Raw genomic sequence first — 14227 nt, forward strand, 5'->3', positions numbered from 1 at the left:
ACTTAAGTTACGCCACTTCCGGTGTTATTTAAACCCAAACCTCGATCTTTTCCTAAACCTAAATAGTTTAGTTTCCTAAGCCTAACCAAGTCGATCTATTCCTAAACCTAACTAAGTAGTTTTATTTTGATAAGACTGGAGCAGAAACTGACACATGCGTCACGTGTTGCTGGAGATTCGTAGGAAAACGCACAAAAATATATGTTGCGTCACGGAAAAAAGAAGAACAAAGGAAGCGTGTGTCCATGTACACGAATCAATTACATTTTGTGACTATTTCATGAACTGCCGTGAGACTTGAGAACCCTACAATAGAATAAAGTTAATTTGGGTGTAAACAAGAAAACAAACATTCTGATGTTCAACAAAATCAGCCTCCCATTCATTATCGATGGAGCAGCTCCAGACTTTATACCCTATGACACCACAAGTTTGAGACTTACCTCTCTGGTTTCTGGCTTTGAGAGAGAGAGAGGAGCTCATGTTCGCACATATTGATTGAACTTTACTAGACCATGGAAATAACATATTGGAATTATTAATTTAGATGGTGTTCCCCTTTAAAGTAAAATCTACCATAAATAGCAGTTACCAACTCACACAAACACTTTTTTTATTCAATTATATTTTTATTAAAATGAAATTGGATTGATACAAAATTCAGCTGACAAGATAGGCTACATTAAAAAAAACAGTAAAAACAGCTCACAGAAGTTGTATAGAGCATTTCATAGACTACACTAAGTCTAGGTACGACCCCCGGCCACACGCCAGAATAAGAATATACAGCTACAACAGAAATGGACTGACAAGAACTCCCTTTTAATTGGCATTATTGGAATTGTCCTGTGACTCCCAAATATAAAAAGGTACAGAGCCTCAATGGAAGAATCAATCCCTTACACAGCAATAGAGACAGTTTACAGCATGACGGATTATACAATAAATCACAGAAGTTGTTCTGGAAGTACTTGAAGGAGAAATATATGATCGGCGACCATATGTTATAAATAACCCCTGAACAAAAGCCCCAGATTCTCTTTTTTTTCTGTTTGTTTGTGACTATTCATACTTAATTATTAGTGGTTTGTGCTTCTAATGACAAATAGTGCAAAGCCTGTTTGATTTGTTTCCTCAATTTGCTTTTAAAAATCACATGAATGTACACCCAGACCAAGAACACAGGTAGACGCCACACATGCACAACATCTGTAGGTTCTTTGAAGTTCTTTGAAGATGAGGAAAGACTCAAAGGAAGGCACGTTCTTGTAGAAAACTATAAAGCTATACTTTATCCCAAATTCACAGGACGCGTCTTTAAAAAGACACATCTGCACAGTAAGTGTTTGTACAACAGAATCAGGTAGGAACACAAAAACAAACATCGAGTGAAATCACACTTTTCTGAGAGAAAACGTGAAAAATCACAAATTCAACATTGTCTAAAAATCAACTATATCAAGTTTAAGAGTATGCCGTTTATCAAAAAGGAGCAATAAAGTAGCACACTTTTACAAGATGAGGTTTTTGAGACAAACCATCTTTCTAGGAAGTAAAATAAGACATTCAAAAAACTGTTTACCACAGGAAGACTTTCCTCAAGTTTAATGTTTGGCAATATCATGACCTTTCTTAACGCAGCTCTCAGTGTATCGACTAGTCAAATGAAAGACTAAAAAAATAGAATATGTACATAAATATTGCATTTGCTTTCTAGTATGCATTCTATGCCATTGAGCTACAAATCTACGCAACAGCAGACCTTTTTAACGTTTTTAACGCTATTTTAAATTGGTAGTTGTATAGGTGGATCACAGCTGTGCTGCTGCAACATTCAGGTACTGTATATAGTAAATGGCCAAAAGCTCAGTAAAGCTGAAAGACACTAAATAATCCAAACCTAGATTCCGGTCCAAACATACCACATATGAAATACTAGAGGTATGTTAAATTCTGCTGGCAATGAACATTCACTGACTACAGTTTAACCAATACAATCATAATCTGATGTATGAAGCCTATAATGTATGACACTATGGTTTGAAACAGACACATGAAACAGCATCAAATGGGACTCCTGTCTGAGTGGATTCAATGGCGGATGGATGGATGCACAGATACCTTTGGGAAGGGGGGAAGGGGGGGGGGGTCAGATGTCTCAGCAGGTGCTGTCCTTTGTGCCCTTGCTCTCCCCGGGCACCTGGTGCGCCAGCTGGTGGGCGGAGTCCTGGATGCTGCTGCGTGATCGGTTTAAAGCCGGATGCTGCGGTCCAGCGGGGACGTGTCTGACCTCCGACAGCTCGCTCCTCGGAGTCATCCTAAAGCAGCCAGGACACATCAGGGATGATCTGTGGTTATTACTTGTACAGATATAGTTTTGTATAACACAAAATAACAAGCTGCCTAAGGCCCCGATCACACACAGTGCGTTTTGGCTTTTTGTAATCGTTTTCAATGAGATTGAAGCGTTTTGCGCGCCTCCTTTGTGTTGCTGAGCATCTTGCATTAATCCTCTCTATGTACCTCAAGTTTTTACTTGAGGACCACCATGAATGCCTCGAGCTGAAAAAGATTCAACTCAAAGCGGAAAAAGCGCAACGTCATTAGCGTTTTTTCCTCATTGTGGCGAATTTGACTTTACCAACCGTAGTTACCGTGATCTGAACAGAAAACAGCAGGAGACAAATTAGTGCGGTACTTGAGATTTCGGGTGAGTTGTTTTCATTCATTTAAACTGTACTATTTACTGTTTGGGTCGCGTACAGTTCATGGTTTGAAATAAGGTAATGTAAGCACTCATTTGGTGGTTGCCTAGCAACATATAAAATAAAAAGACGCAGCAAACTGCAATACGTGCTCTGTCTGATCGGGGCCTAAACAGAGCTGGGATGCAAAAGAAATTACTATTATATCAACACGTAAAATACTGAAAGTAGTGAAAGTGTTACGTCTGTGCTTTTCAGAAACAAAAGATACAACATGTAACACTTCTAGCGAAGGTATTTCACATCGGTCTCACTTACCTCCCATCTGGGAATTTGTGCATGCTCTCCGAGAGGCTGCTGATCTTACAGGAGCTCCCTTTGCTACGTCTCTCTACCCCTTCCCTATCCTTCTCCCTTTCCCTCTCCCTCTCTCTCTCTCCCCTCCTGGAGCTTCGGCTGGAGGTGCCCCTGTCCAAGTGCTCCCTGGCTGAGGCCTCAGACAGAGAACCGTGCGCATGGGGCTCGTGATTGCCCAGCGCAAAGGTTCCTTGATTGGTTGTGGAGGCGGCTGCTGAGGCGCCGGTGCTCGTGCCCATGGACTTGGAGATGACCTTGAGCTTGTGGGAGCTCGGCTTGTAGTGCTTCTTCTTGTGCTGGACGCGGCTGTTGTGCTTGAGGAAGAACTCGCAGGACTCCTGGAGCACCCGGCGGCTCTCACTGATGGGACTGTGGGTCAGAGAACGTGAGAGTAAATGGTGAAACTACATATGTATTTCTCATGGAAACATGTAACGGGACAAGAGACACGGTCTTACTCTCTCTTGCGGGTCCTGTTGAAGAAGTAGGCCCACTCAGCGCAGGTTTTTTTACTGCTGACCCAGAACACTGCAGATATTCCAACCACCAGCGTCATTAAGTACTTCACCAGGAACAGGGAGAGGTCCGGGCGGTCGTGCTCTGTCGTCTGGAACAAAGGGACATAAACAAACCACAATTGAATCCTTGTGATTTAGGGCGTAAACTAACTAAACCAATTTCTGACTTCAGATAGAATCAAACTTTTGAACTTTCCGGCTCAGATACTGACATTTAACAAAGGACTGAGCTTGTTTGTTTCTCTCTTTTACATGTTCTTAGATTTGTCCTCTCTTTCCTGATCATTGACACACAATAGCTTATGTATTACACATTACATTTTTGGTGTATAAGTGGTTTCTAAAGGGACAGCCATTTTAAAATGAAAATATATACAGATGTCAGTTTTGGGTGGCACGGTGGTGTAGTGGTTAGCTCTGCCGCCTCACAGTGAGAGGGTCGCAGGTTCAAACTGGGCTTGGGGCCCTTCTGTGTGGAGTTTGCATGTTCTCCCCGTGTTAGCGTGGGAGACATGCAGGTTAGGTTAACTGCTGACTCTAAATGTCCCGTAGGTGTGAATGTGAGCGTGAATGGTTGTCTGTCTCTATGTGTCAGCCCTGTGATAGTCTGGAGACCTGTCCAGGTTGTACACCGCCTACGACCGCTAACTGAAGGTCCGTCTCCAGGAGTAGTCTCCTGGTGGCGGGGAGGACCAAACGAAAATAAGGGTTGTTTTCTTGTTTCTGCCACTTTGGATCTAATCCAATAAACAAACTGTCGAAGCGTACACGGACCGTACATCCCCCGGTTAGTGGCACAGTAAACACAAATATGGCTAATGTAAACTATAGGCCGACGCCACATGTGAAGATTATAAGATAACAGTGTTATTTTGACCAGCTCTCAGAGTTTCATAAGCTTGGTTGAACTTTGCGTATTCTTGCCCTGCTGTTAGGTGTTGGCTAGATCTAACACATTGCACCTTTAAAGCTTGCAAACTATTTTAGGCCTTTACTAGTAATTTGCACATCTCGAACATGCATTGACTTTTTTTTTTTTTTTTACACACGCTAAAATTAGTTTAGTGCTCCCTTTAAGTGTATACTTTTTACTATAACATTCTGCAGACCTTCAATCAACAGCATCAACCAAGTAAGTGGACATAATTAACATGACAGCGAGTTGGAAAGATTTTTCTAATGTGTCCTTTGGCCTTAACTTGTTCAGAGCCATAACACCTTCTGCAAGTGAATAAGTCCCGCTACCTTATAGGAGCAGGGGATGCTGTACTCTTGACAGCGGTCGTTGATCCAGGTGTTCTCCCAGGTGCTGCGGTGGCTCTGTTCGTAGGTGTAGCAGGCCAACAGGGTGACCAGCGGGACCAGGTAGAGGCAGCTGAACACGCCGATGCGGATCATGAACTTCTTCAGCTTCTCCTGGTTGCGCTCATCGTGCTGGATGACCTGCCGGACGTGGTTGAGGGAAACGATGCCCGCCAGGATGAGGCAGAGGCCGATGACGACGCCCACAGACAGAGGAGCCAGGACGAAGTAGCGCAGGGCGTCCAGGTCGTAGAGACCAACGAAGCAAACGCCGCTGATGTTGTCCCCTTCGACCTTGTTCAGAGCCAGCAGCATGACGGTTAGCGCCCCGGGGATCCCCCAGGCTGCAGAGTGGAACCACACCTAAAGACAGAGAACACATGGATCAATAATTACAACAGCCGAATATGACTATTTGCTAATTTTATATTTATATTCTACATTTCTTTTACTGTAAAACCCTTACCGCTTTCTTCTCTATGGCCTCACAGCTCCACTTGGGTCCGGCTGCCAGGAACCAGGTGATGGTGAGTATGACCCACCAGACGATACCGGCAATGGAGAAGAAGTAGAGCAGCATAAAAATCAGAGTGCAGCCTTTACTCTGAGAGCCCAGCACCACTGTATCCACAGCGGCAGGATGATCCGCTTTGGTACAGGCTGCGTTGTTCCCCAGCAGGAAACCGATGAAGTACATGAGCGACACAAAGCTGTAGCAGACGGCGTAGAAGATTATGGGGCGCTCTGGGTAACGGAAACGCTTGACGTCGATGAGGAATGTGAGGAAGGTGAAGAGCGTGGCGCCCAGGCAGACGATGGAGCACACCCCGATGAAGTTCTTGGCAAATTCAATGTCGTGGGGTTTGAAGTACATGTTGGAGCAGGGCGGAGCACAGTCCTGGGCGCCTAAGAAAGACGACTCGTGGCCCGGTTTGGTCTTCAGCTGCAGTGGGCACCAGAAGCCAAGGTCCCTCTTAGCTGACGAGGAGATCAGTGGGGTGGTAGCAGGAAGTGCCGAAACACCAAGAGAGCTGCATGATTCTAATCTAGTTGAAAAAAACAAAACAATCAAATCCTTCAATGGACTGATCATCAATCTCTGGTGTTGCTCTTGTGGATTGTGTGTAATTGTGGTTTTCTTACTTGTCACACTGGAGCTCAGGAGGCCAGGTGATGCCAAAGATTCGGATATTCTCCTCGCAGTCGGACAGAACAGCCTCGCACTCCTCTCTGCATGGATAGATCACCTTGTTCTCCTCGGTGCATGCTGGGATGAAGGCTTGGCACAGGAAGTGGTGGACGTCTGGAGAGCAGCGCAGGGTTGCCAGGGGCATGAACGGCTGGAGAAAGAGAGATAGAGAAATTATGTTGTGTTGAAAGTGACTTTGTCAATATGAGAGGTTGTGATCCATGCTTACAGTTCGTCTGAAAAACTTGCTAAGTGTTCTAAGCGAGTATAGATAATCACCCTATAAGTTTTAGCACCTTTTATCACAAAAAGAAGCATAATTTCAAGATTTTTGAGATAAAATTGTCTGGAAATGTAAGATTTAAACATTGATTACAGCCCTGAACACATGATCATTTCAGGCCGACAGGAGCAATCTATAAGATCACAAAAATACCTTTGAAGATACAACCCACAGCTGGAAAACAGGCACAAAAAAAAGCATTTTGATATTTCCCCATAGATTTGCATAGTTAACCGCATGTGACTGAATAGCATAACATAAACTGAGGTCATAAATGGGAATAAGGGGTTACGAGATGATGGGGTCATTCACATGCTGCGTCAAAAATACGTGGAAAACAACAGCCGTGCTGCTTTCATCCTTTTATCCAAGATCAGGTATCCAAAAACCTGTGTGCTGCGATGACGATGAAGAAGTAAAAGCCTCACGGACTAAACTAAACAAAGTCACAACAAAGATAAATAGATTTCCAGCAACGTAAATCCCTCACAGTAGCTTTACTGCTCGATTTCTCAGAGTCAATTTGGCTGACCTTTCAACCGGATGTTGTGACGTCCTTGGACGGAAAGGATGAAGCAAGGAAAATAGTCCGTGTGACAGATGTTAAGCTCTGGGTAGACCTACACTAAAATGATTAACTTCTCCTCCACATATTTACCATAGACTGGTATTTTTAGAAGAAAGAAAAGATATTTGCTGGCTGTGATTGGTTGTTCCTCATCACATGACATGTGGTGCGCGCTGCAGCGGACCAAAAGTATAACAAATATTTTTATCTCAGGGCGTAGCCATCGCGGCATGAAAAATCGTTGCTTGGGAACGTTTGCGCGTCGTGACGGCGTCGCTCCCGCGTTAGAGCGCGCCTGTCGCACGTCTAGATTGACAACAATGGATTTGAGCATGCAAAAAACGCGGCATGTGAACGACCCCTTAGAGTGTAGCAAAAATCAATTATATTACATAAAACTAAATTTATTGTTTTAGACATTTCCCCAACCTTTTCTTTTTCTTTTGAAAAGCTGCATAATTTTACCGCTTGAGGCCTGAGGATAAAACTTTTTTTTTTTTTTTTTTTTTTACTTAGGATGACCTGGTTATAATAACCCATAGACATATAGAGGTGGCGTTGATGATCACACGTCGACTTTTCTTCATTTTAAGGGGTCACAAGCCAGTAAAGTTTGTGAACCACTGCTCTACATAGAGGTATTAACTTCATTTTGTTGATCTGCAGTGATCTATAGAGCCACACAAAGGGGCCCATTCACTGGCTGGGAACCATATTCTTCCGTTTCAACACACTGGTCAAAAGCTTGAGGACGGAGATGTGGGAGGGGGTGGGGGGTGGTATAGGTGGCAGGAAATGACTGCACGGACGTTTGGAAACACACAACGACAGGCCAGGAAGGCTGGAATGCACGGAGCTGTTGATGGGTTAGACTGCTGCTGAGCCACAGTATTAGTGTATCTACAGCACGAAATGTGTGGATTTATCAGCTTACACTGAAGACAACTTGATTCCAGTTAAACAAGTCCAGATCATGTCCATGCTGAGGTTTCTAAATCCTTGGATTTTTAGCTAATGTATACTTTTTAGGCTCCTTTATTATTGCGTCTAAACCACATATATAACCCACAACTGCACCAGAACCACGTGGATGGTTTAGAGCAATCCGGACTCTTTGTTTGAACCTCATCAACCATAACATGCACGGACAGACTTCTGTCAGTCTATACTGCTAATATTTGTACACAAAACACACACATACACTCCAACACAGTCCACTATTCAATGTTTCCTCTCCTTTTTTTTTTTCCTGAAATCCAGTCTGGCAGTAGGCCCGTGTCTCTGGGGCCTGGGCTTGCCCCCTCTGACAGTAAGCGCCCTTGTTTCTCTCCTGCGGAGGTCCTGGACTCCTTCTCAATGAGCTCCCCATTGCTCAACAATCTGACCTTTATTTGCTTTACGCCAGAGTTACTGTAAAAACTGCCCTCATTTCTGAAACATTCAACCGGGATCAGCAGTACAAGTCTGAGCAGATTTGCTCTTAAAAAGGCAAAATCCTCCACGGATAATTTCATAGCAAAGTACTTCAAGGATTAAATGATTCGAAAAAATGGCCAGAAAATCACTTTTCAAACTTTCACTCGAACTTTTAAGACCTTCAAGTGTTCCCTGTCCGTTACAGTACGTCAATTAGTCTTTAGATTCTCTTTATGCTCTCACACTTGAAACTTTTCTGTTTCAAAAGCTGGCAAACACTGCTGGAATCTGGGACCAAGGGCGGAAAAAGGTTAACCCTCCTCCGGAAAATCCTACTGATAGGCTGGACTGAGCCCATACCGGAGCAGAAGTTTTGCTTGATTACAGCGTCAGAGCTTTGTGATAAATCACTGCACGCTCTCAAAGAGAGCTATGTATAGTATGCAATGTTGAATGTAGGCCAGAGAGTGTAAGTCTGTCACCTGGGAGACAGGACCGGAGAGGTAAGACCGTGTACAGGGGGGAAATGAGTGAGTGATTAACAGAGAGAATACTCATTGTGGTATGCAGGGTAGTCTTTGTGTGAGACTGGGTGTGTCCCTCCCCTTCCTCCAGAAATCAAAGGCCCCTCACAACAAAGTCGATGAAGTTGCCCGTGGCCAAGGCCGCTGTGAAATAAGAAGCCTATACCTTTGCCAGATGACACACAAAAGACTCCTTCAACAGATCACTGTTCACGCTTGACACTCTGACACCAAATGTGTGTAACCAAACCCTGGACTTCAGGAATGCCAGGACACTGGAAGCATCTACTGCAGAAACTGAGTTAACTGCTGAGGAGAGACACAAGACGACACTTTGGTCTAAAAGACATGTTGGAAAAACAAGGCCAGTGACAAAAGTCAAAATTGTCCTCACTTGTTGTGTGACAAAATTAGGGCTGTCAAAGTTAATGCAATAATAACGTGTTAATGCAAATTTGTTTTAACGCCACGAATTTCTTTAATGCATTAACGCAACTTGCAATTTCGGAGTTGTAGCGGGCTCAGAATTGAGAAAACCTAAGGAATCCATTGGTACCAATCATGTCATACTAGCTTGTCGTAAAGGAGTTTAAATAACGCTCCAAACTTACGCTAAATTTTTGCGTGGAAAAAAACTGTCATGGCCATTTTCAAAGGGGTCCCTTGACCTCTGACTTCAAGATATGACAATAAAAATGGGTTCTATGGGTACCCACGAGTCTCCCCTTTACAGACATGCCCACTTATGATAATCACATGCAGTTTGGGGCAAGTCATAGTCAAGTCAGCACACTGACACACTGACAGCTGTTGTTGCCTGTTGGGCTACGGTTTGCCATGTTATGATTTGAGCATTTTTTTAAAGCTAAATGCAGTACCTGTGAGGGTTTCTGGACAATATTTGTCATTGTTTTGTGTTATTAATTGATTTCCAATAATAAATATATACACACATTTGCATAAAGAAGCACATTTGCCCACTCCCATGTTGATTAGGTACATTTTGAACAGATAAAAATGTGCAATTAATAGCAATTAACTATGGATAATCATGCGATTAATCACAATTAAATATTTCAATCAATTGACAGCCCTAAATGAAACATAAATTATAATGGTATTGCAGCTATTGTGCATATTTTTCCATTTTTTTCAAAAGATGTTCATGTCTTATTTTGGACATATTTGTGGAACCAGTGTCTGAACTTCAAGTCTCTGCGTGGGCGTTTCCCACGGCAACTGTTAACTGACACTTGAGTGCCGGCGTTGCTAGGAGACGTGCTGTGCTGTCAACTTTCGTGGTGCACTCAAGCCCCCAGAATGAGCGCTGGGCTTTAAAGCAAATTTTGCATAATGACCAAATCACGTCATGGATGCGGAAGTTGTGATTCCACAACTTCCGCATCCATGACGTGATGCAATTGGGCTCAAAAACATTTTTTCCCATAGAATGACATTGGGAAAGAGACGTCTGTAACTAATTTTTTTGAGGTAAATCAACTTCCCAGTATAAACACTTGAATAGCTCTTAATTAAATCATTAGGTTCTAAAAGATGTAAAATGCACTAATAGCCGAATCCAGAGTTATTTCCCTTCCTCCGTTCAAGTGAATGAGACCCAGACCGCGGCTGGAGCGAGGGCTGGAGCGAGGGCTGGAGCGAGGGCTGGAGCGAGGGCTGGGAGGCGGACTTAAAGGAAACGCTATTGCGCCTGCTCTATGGGTCCAATGTATGCGGAAGATCGCTGGAAGATCCAGGTAATTTTAAGCTTGGAAGTTACATTTTTATTTTGCTTCATGCACCACTGAGCAACTCTCATAGGAATGAACGGGGCCCCGCCTCCGACGCTGTATCCGGTTCTCTTTATACATCCATGGGTGCACTACTGACTGGAGCAAGTTGTAGCCCTGATAGCCTACAAATGATGATATGAAACCTTATTTTCCCGTTTTTCAACAGAATTTGTTGTGTAACATTAGCTATGTAAGACGTCTGTCTCTTTCCAACATTTAACATTCAGAGGACCCATTATGTTTGTAGTCTACTCGCAAAGTGGAAGCTAGCAAGCTCAGCTAACTATCTTTCTGACTAGAAGGCTAGGCTAAATAGCGTTACTTTTGGTTCATGATACTTCCACACCTGCTGAGTCCTTGCCAGCTCCTCACACTCTGTGTTCGTCCTACTTTATACAAAGGAGGTTGTTTTTCTAGAGTTTGTTGCATCTCTTTCATTGTTCCACTTGTGGTGACGAAAAATGACCAGACAACAGGAGCTTGTGTAACCTCAGCACTGTGTATGTTAGTTGCTGATTCGTATCAGGACACGGGGGTAACGTATAGAGTCACAGAGTAATGTATTGAGTGCTCCAGGTGAAATGGCAAACAAAGTCATAGATGCAACGTTATGAGGACTCACCTCCATATTACTGGCTGCGATATCTTGGTCGTAGTGCTCCATCATGTTGGGAAAGAAGGTCATGTTGTAGGGCATCCCCAAGCATCGGTGCACTGTGATGGGCTCGCAGGTAAACAGGCTGTGGGCACTGCAGCTTCCCAGCCACATCAGAGCCAGGCACGCCCACAGTGGTCCTGGCATCGGCATTGCGATGGCTGATTTTGAGTGTGTGTATGGGTTTTTTGTGTGTACACTAGAACAGGTTTCTTTTTGGCTCAGTGGGAGGATATCTTGGCCCAAAACGTTGAATTCCCCTGGCTCACGCTGTCATCCGCATTTCACTTCTCCTGGGGTCATCTCAGCGGAGCCGATGGGCGGCGCAGCAGGTAAAACTTTCCCATCGTTGGTCAGCATGTGTCTCTGGGTCACAGATAGGAATCCCACATCCCTGAAAATAAAATGGGTTTAAACTTTCAGCTCCATAATGATTAAAACGTATCTAGAGAGGCTCGTTTTGGAACCACATTTTGTCTACAGGAACCACAGCTGAGAACATGTTTGTAAGTAGTTATTACTGTATTTAAAAGCAGAGACAGACTGGAGCCCTATCATCAAAGCAGTCTATCCCACAACCTCTCATTGTGCTATCTTCTAAAGGGTCAAATTAAGCTAACCAAATTAAAAGTAAAATGAATTAAGCATTTTGTTCTGGGAACCCATGAGATCACCAGGCTCCAGTTTGGGACAGTTTCGACACACATCAGATCAGTCAGATGCAATTAAAGGGACTAAAATCCAGTGAAGCCTTGTGCTCACTCTAAGTGCATGCATTTACAGTGGGTGGGGAATGCTTCAGATCCAGGCTGATTCAGTGGAATAAGTCTCAGCTTGTTGATGCATATTAAACTTCACATTTAAGTGTCACTGTTTCACATGCACACATTAGCATAAAAAAAAAATCTCTTGAAAGCCGAATACAAAAGTAATGGATCATTAGTTTAGTTTCTATGTTGTTTTATATGAAGAGAAGGTATTTTATAGAATAAACAGATTAGTTGTTTATGTGGGACCTGTGGGTGGTTGAATTCCTGATGAGATCATATGCTGATATGATCACTGGTGGTGAGAGTTTATCTAATATTACCACATCATTGTTCAACAATCTGCACAGTGCAGATTAGTATAGACATGTAAGAGCTGGTTCCTGGAGCTGCACTGAGAGAACAGTGGAAACATGTTGGTTGGTTATTAGCATCAACTTTTCGGTTAGCATATTAGCTCTGATAAAAGAGACAATAAAAAGTTAGCAAAGCAAATATTTAACACCAACAACACCACTTCAGTTACACATGTACCGGATAGTACGAGCAACATGGAGAAGTTCCTATCACATCTTCAGGACCTAGCCTAGAAGCTAACTATTATATGACAGTCCATGGAGGGCAGGAAAGACGTTTTCCCGTAAATTAGACGTCAAAGGCGGCGAGAGAGTCCAGTAAACATGCCTGCCTCGGTGGCTGCCCTGGGACGGGGGCCGACATCAACTTCGGTGCAAGAAAGTCAAACAAACTACGAGAGTAAACCAAGAAACACGAGCACTTACCCCCAACTGGCCAGGAGTCCGTGTAACAGCTGACTACATGGATGCTAGTTGTAGTAACTCTGTGGTGGTTTCAGTCAGTAGCGTGTTTCCTGCCAACAGGTTGCTCCAACTGCTCCTCTGTTCTAGTCCCGGCTGCTGGGAGGAGAAGCTGCCTTTAGGTGCGTTTGGAAATGTCGGAATTTCATTATGAACCGCTGGGAGAGCACTTAGATAATGTTTGTCTGACGTTACGACTATACGTACATCAAAAAGCTCTGACGGAAAACAGTAATTGTACAATTGTGTGTATAGTTGCGTTTTTTAAAGTCTTTTACGCTTTTGAAATAGTGTTACAATTCTAACTGTGTGATTTATTTATTTGTATTTATTTATTTAAAAAGGATCCCCATTAGCTGATACCAATGGCACCAGCTAGTCTTCCTGGGGTCCGAAATCAAGTACATTACATATATCACATGCATACTATATACAATATCATATTTGTGTTACACTAATAACATTCAAATTTTACAAACATATATAAATTTCACATTCATACACAATCTTCCACAACCATGTAGCCTCAAGGCCCATCATCAGGGAAAAGGAACCAAAGAAAAACCATACATGACCAACACTGGACTATCGATCAGCTGCTTAAGTAATATATTCTTAGATGGTATTTGAATGAGGATTTGTGATAAGCGTTCACATGCAAATGGAAGAAAAATAATAACTCTGAACAGAATAATGAGTCTATCTCAATGCAGAGATGCACTTGAATACACCGACAGCAGTGGAAGTGGGGATTGACGGGAGCCCATGAACGCAGCATGTGAGCAAATGGACAGATGAATGATGGGACATAGCTAGATGGGACAATGTCAGAGAAACAAACTGCAAGGGATTTTTTAAACCGATATTTGTGAAACTAAAATGTGTCACAGCAGAGGAAGAAGAAGAAAGTCAATGTGTGTATTTATTTAGATGGCATTTACCCTTTTTGTTAAACTCTGGACTTTTTTTGTTTACATCAACAGGAGGTGCTGTCACTTTTTACGGAAAAATTAAGAGAATGGTGGGTGAGAGTGATGTAGTATTACTAAATAGATGCTCCTGCTTGTGGGCGGTGCTTAGTATTTCCTCAACTGATCTCAACATGGCTGCCGGATCACAAATTTTTCTCATTTTACAGCTAAACAGTACACTACAAGATGTTTCTGAAAACATTTGAGGAGAGAAATAGGCATTACAGTGACAGAATATTGTTTAATATTTGATCAGCGCTGCCTAGTTTGACCATTTGATTTGAGTTATTGAGTGATTGACAGCTGCTCAGAGACGGCAAGGCTCCAGATCTGCTCTGATTGGTTGTTTTCCTTCGGTCTG

At 43.1% G+C, this 14227-nt stretch overlaps 1 protein-coding gene across 1 annotated transcript; it reads right to left on the reverse strand.

The window, feature by feature from the left end:
* Nucleotides 1-608: 608 nt before the first annotated feature.
* Nucleotides 609-13011, reverse strand: fzd6 (frizzled class receptor 6). Its single transcript, XM_037784129.1, has 8 exons — nucleotides 12860-13011; nucleotides 11278-11704; nucleotides 6026-6222; nucleotides 5349-5928; nucleotides 4826-5245; nucleotides 3521-3669; nucleotides 3024-3431; nucleotides 609-2318 (listed from the first exon to the last, which is right to left on the reverse strand). Exons 2-8 carry the CDS (start codon nucleotides 11461-11463, stop codon nucleotides 2159-2161), a joined length of 2100 nt encoding a protein of 699 aa, XP_037640057.1. The 5' UTR covers nucleotides 11464-11704; nucleotides 12860-13011; the 3' UTR covers nucleotides 609-2158.
* Between the last annotated feature and the right edge of the window lie 1216 nt (nucleotides 13012-14227).

The sequence above is a fragment of the Sebastes umbrosus genome, chromosome 11 (assembly GCF_015220745.1).
Source record: "Sebastes umbrosus isolate fSebUmb1 chromosome 11, fSebUmb1.pri, whole genome shotgun sequence".
NCBI lineage: Eukaryota > Metazoa > Chordata > Actinopteri > Perciformes > Sebastidae > Sebastes > Sebastes umbrosus.

Bases quoted from the DNA above. Each gene is read 5' to 3' on its own strand.
- fzd6 (XM_037784129.1), bottom strand. From the start codon at position 11,463: ATGCCGATGCCAGGACCACTGTGGGCGTGCCTGGCTCTGATGTGGCTG. The intron at 6,223-11,277 runs GTGAGTCCTCAT...CTCTTTCTCCAG, and splicing joins TCGCAGCCAGTAATATGGAG to CCGTTCATGCCCCTGGCAAC. The intron at 3,670-4,825 runs GTAGCGGGACTT...CCTTTGTTCCAG, and splicing joins GCATCCCCTGCTCCTATAAG to ACGACAGAGCACGACCGCCC.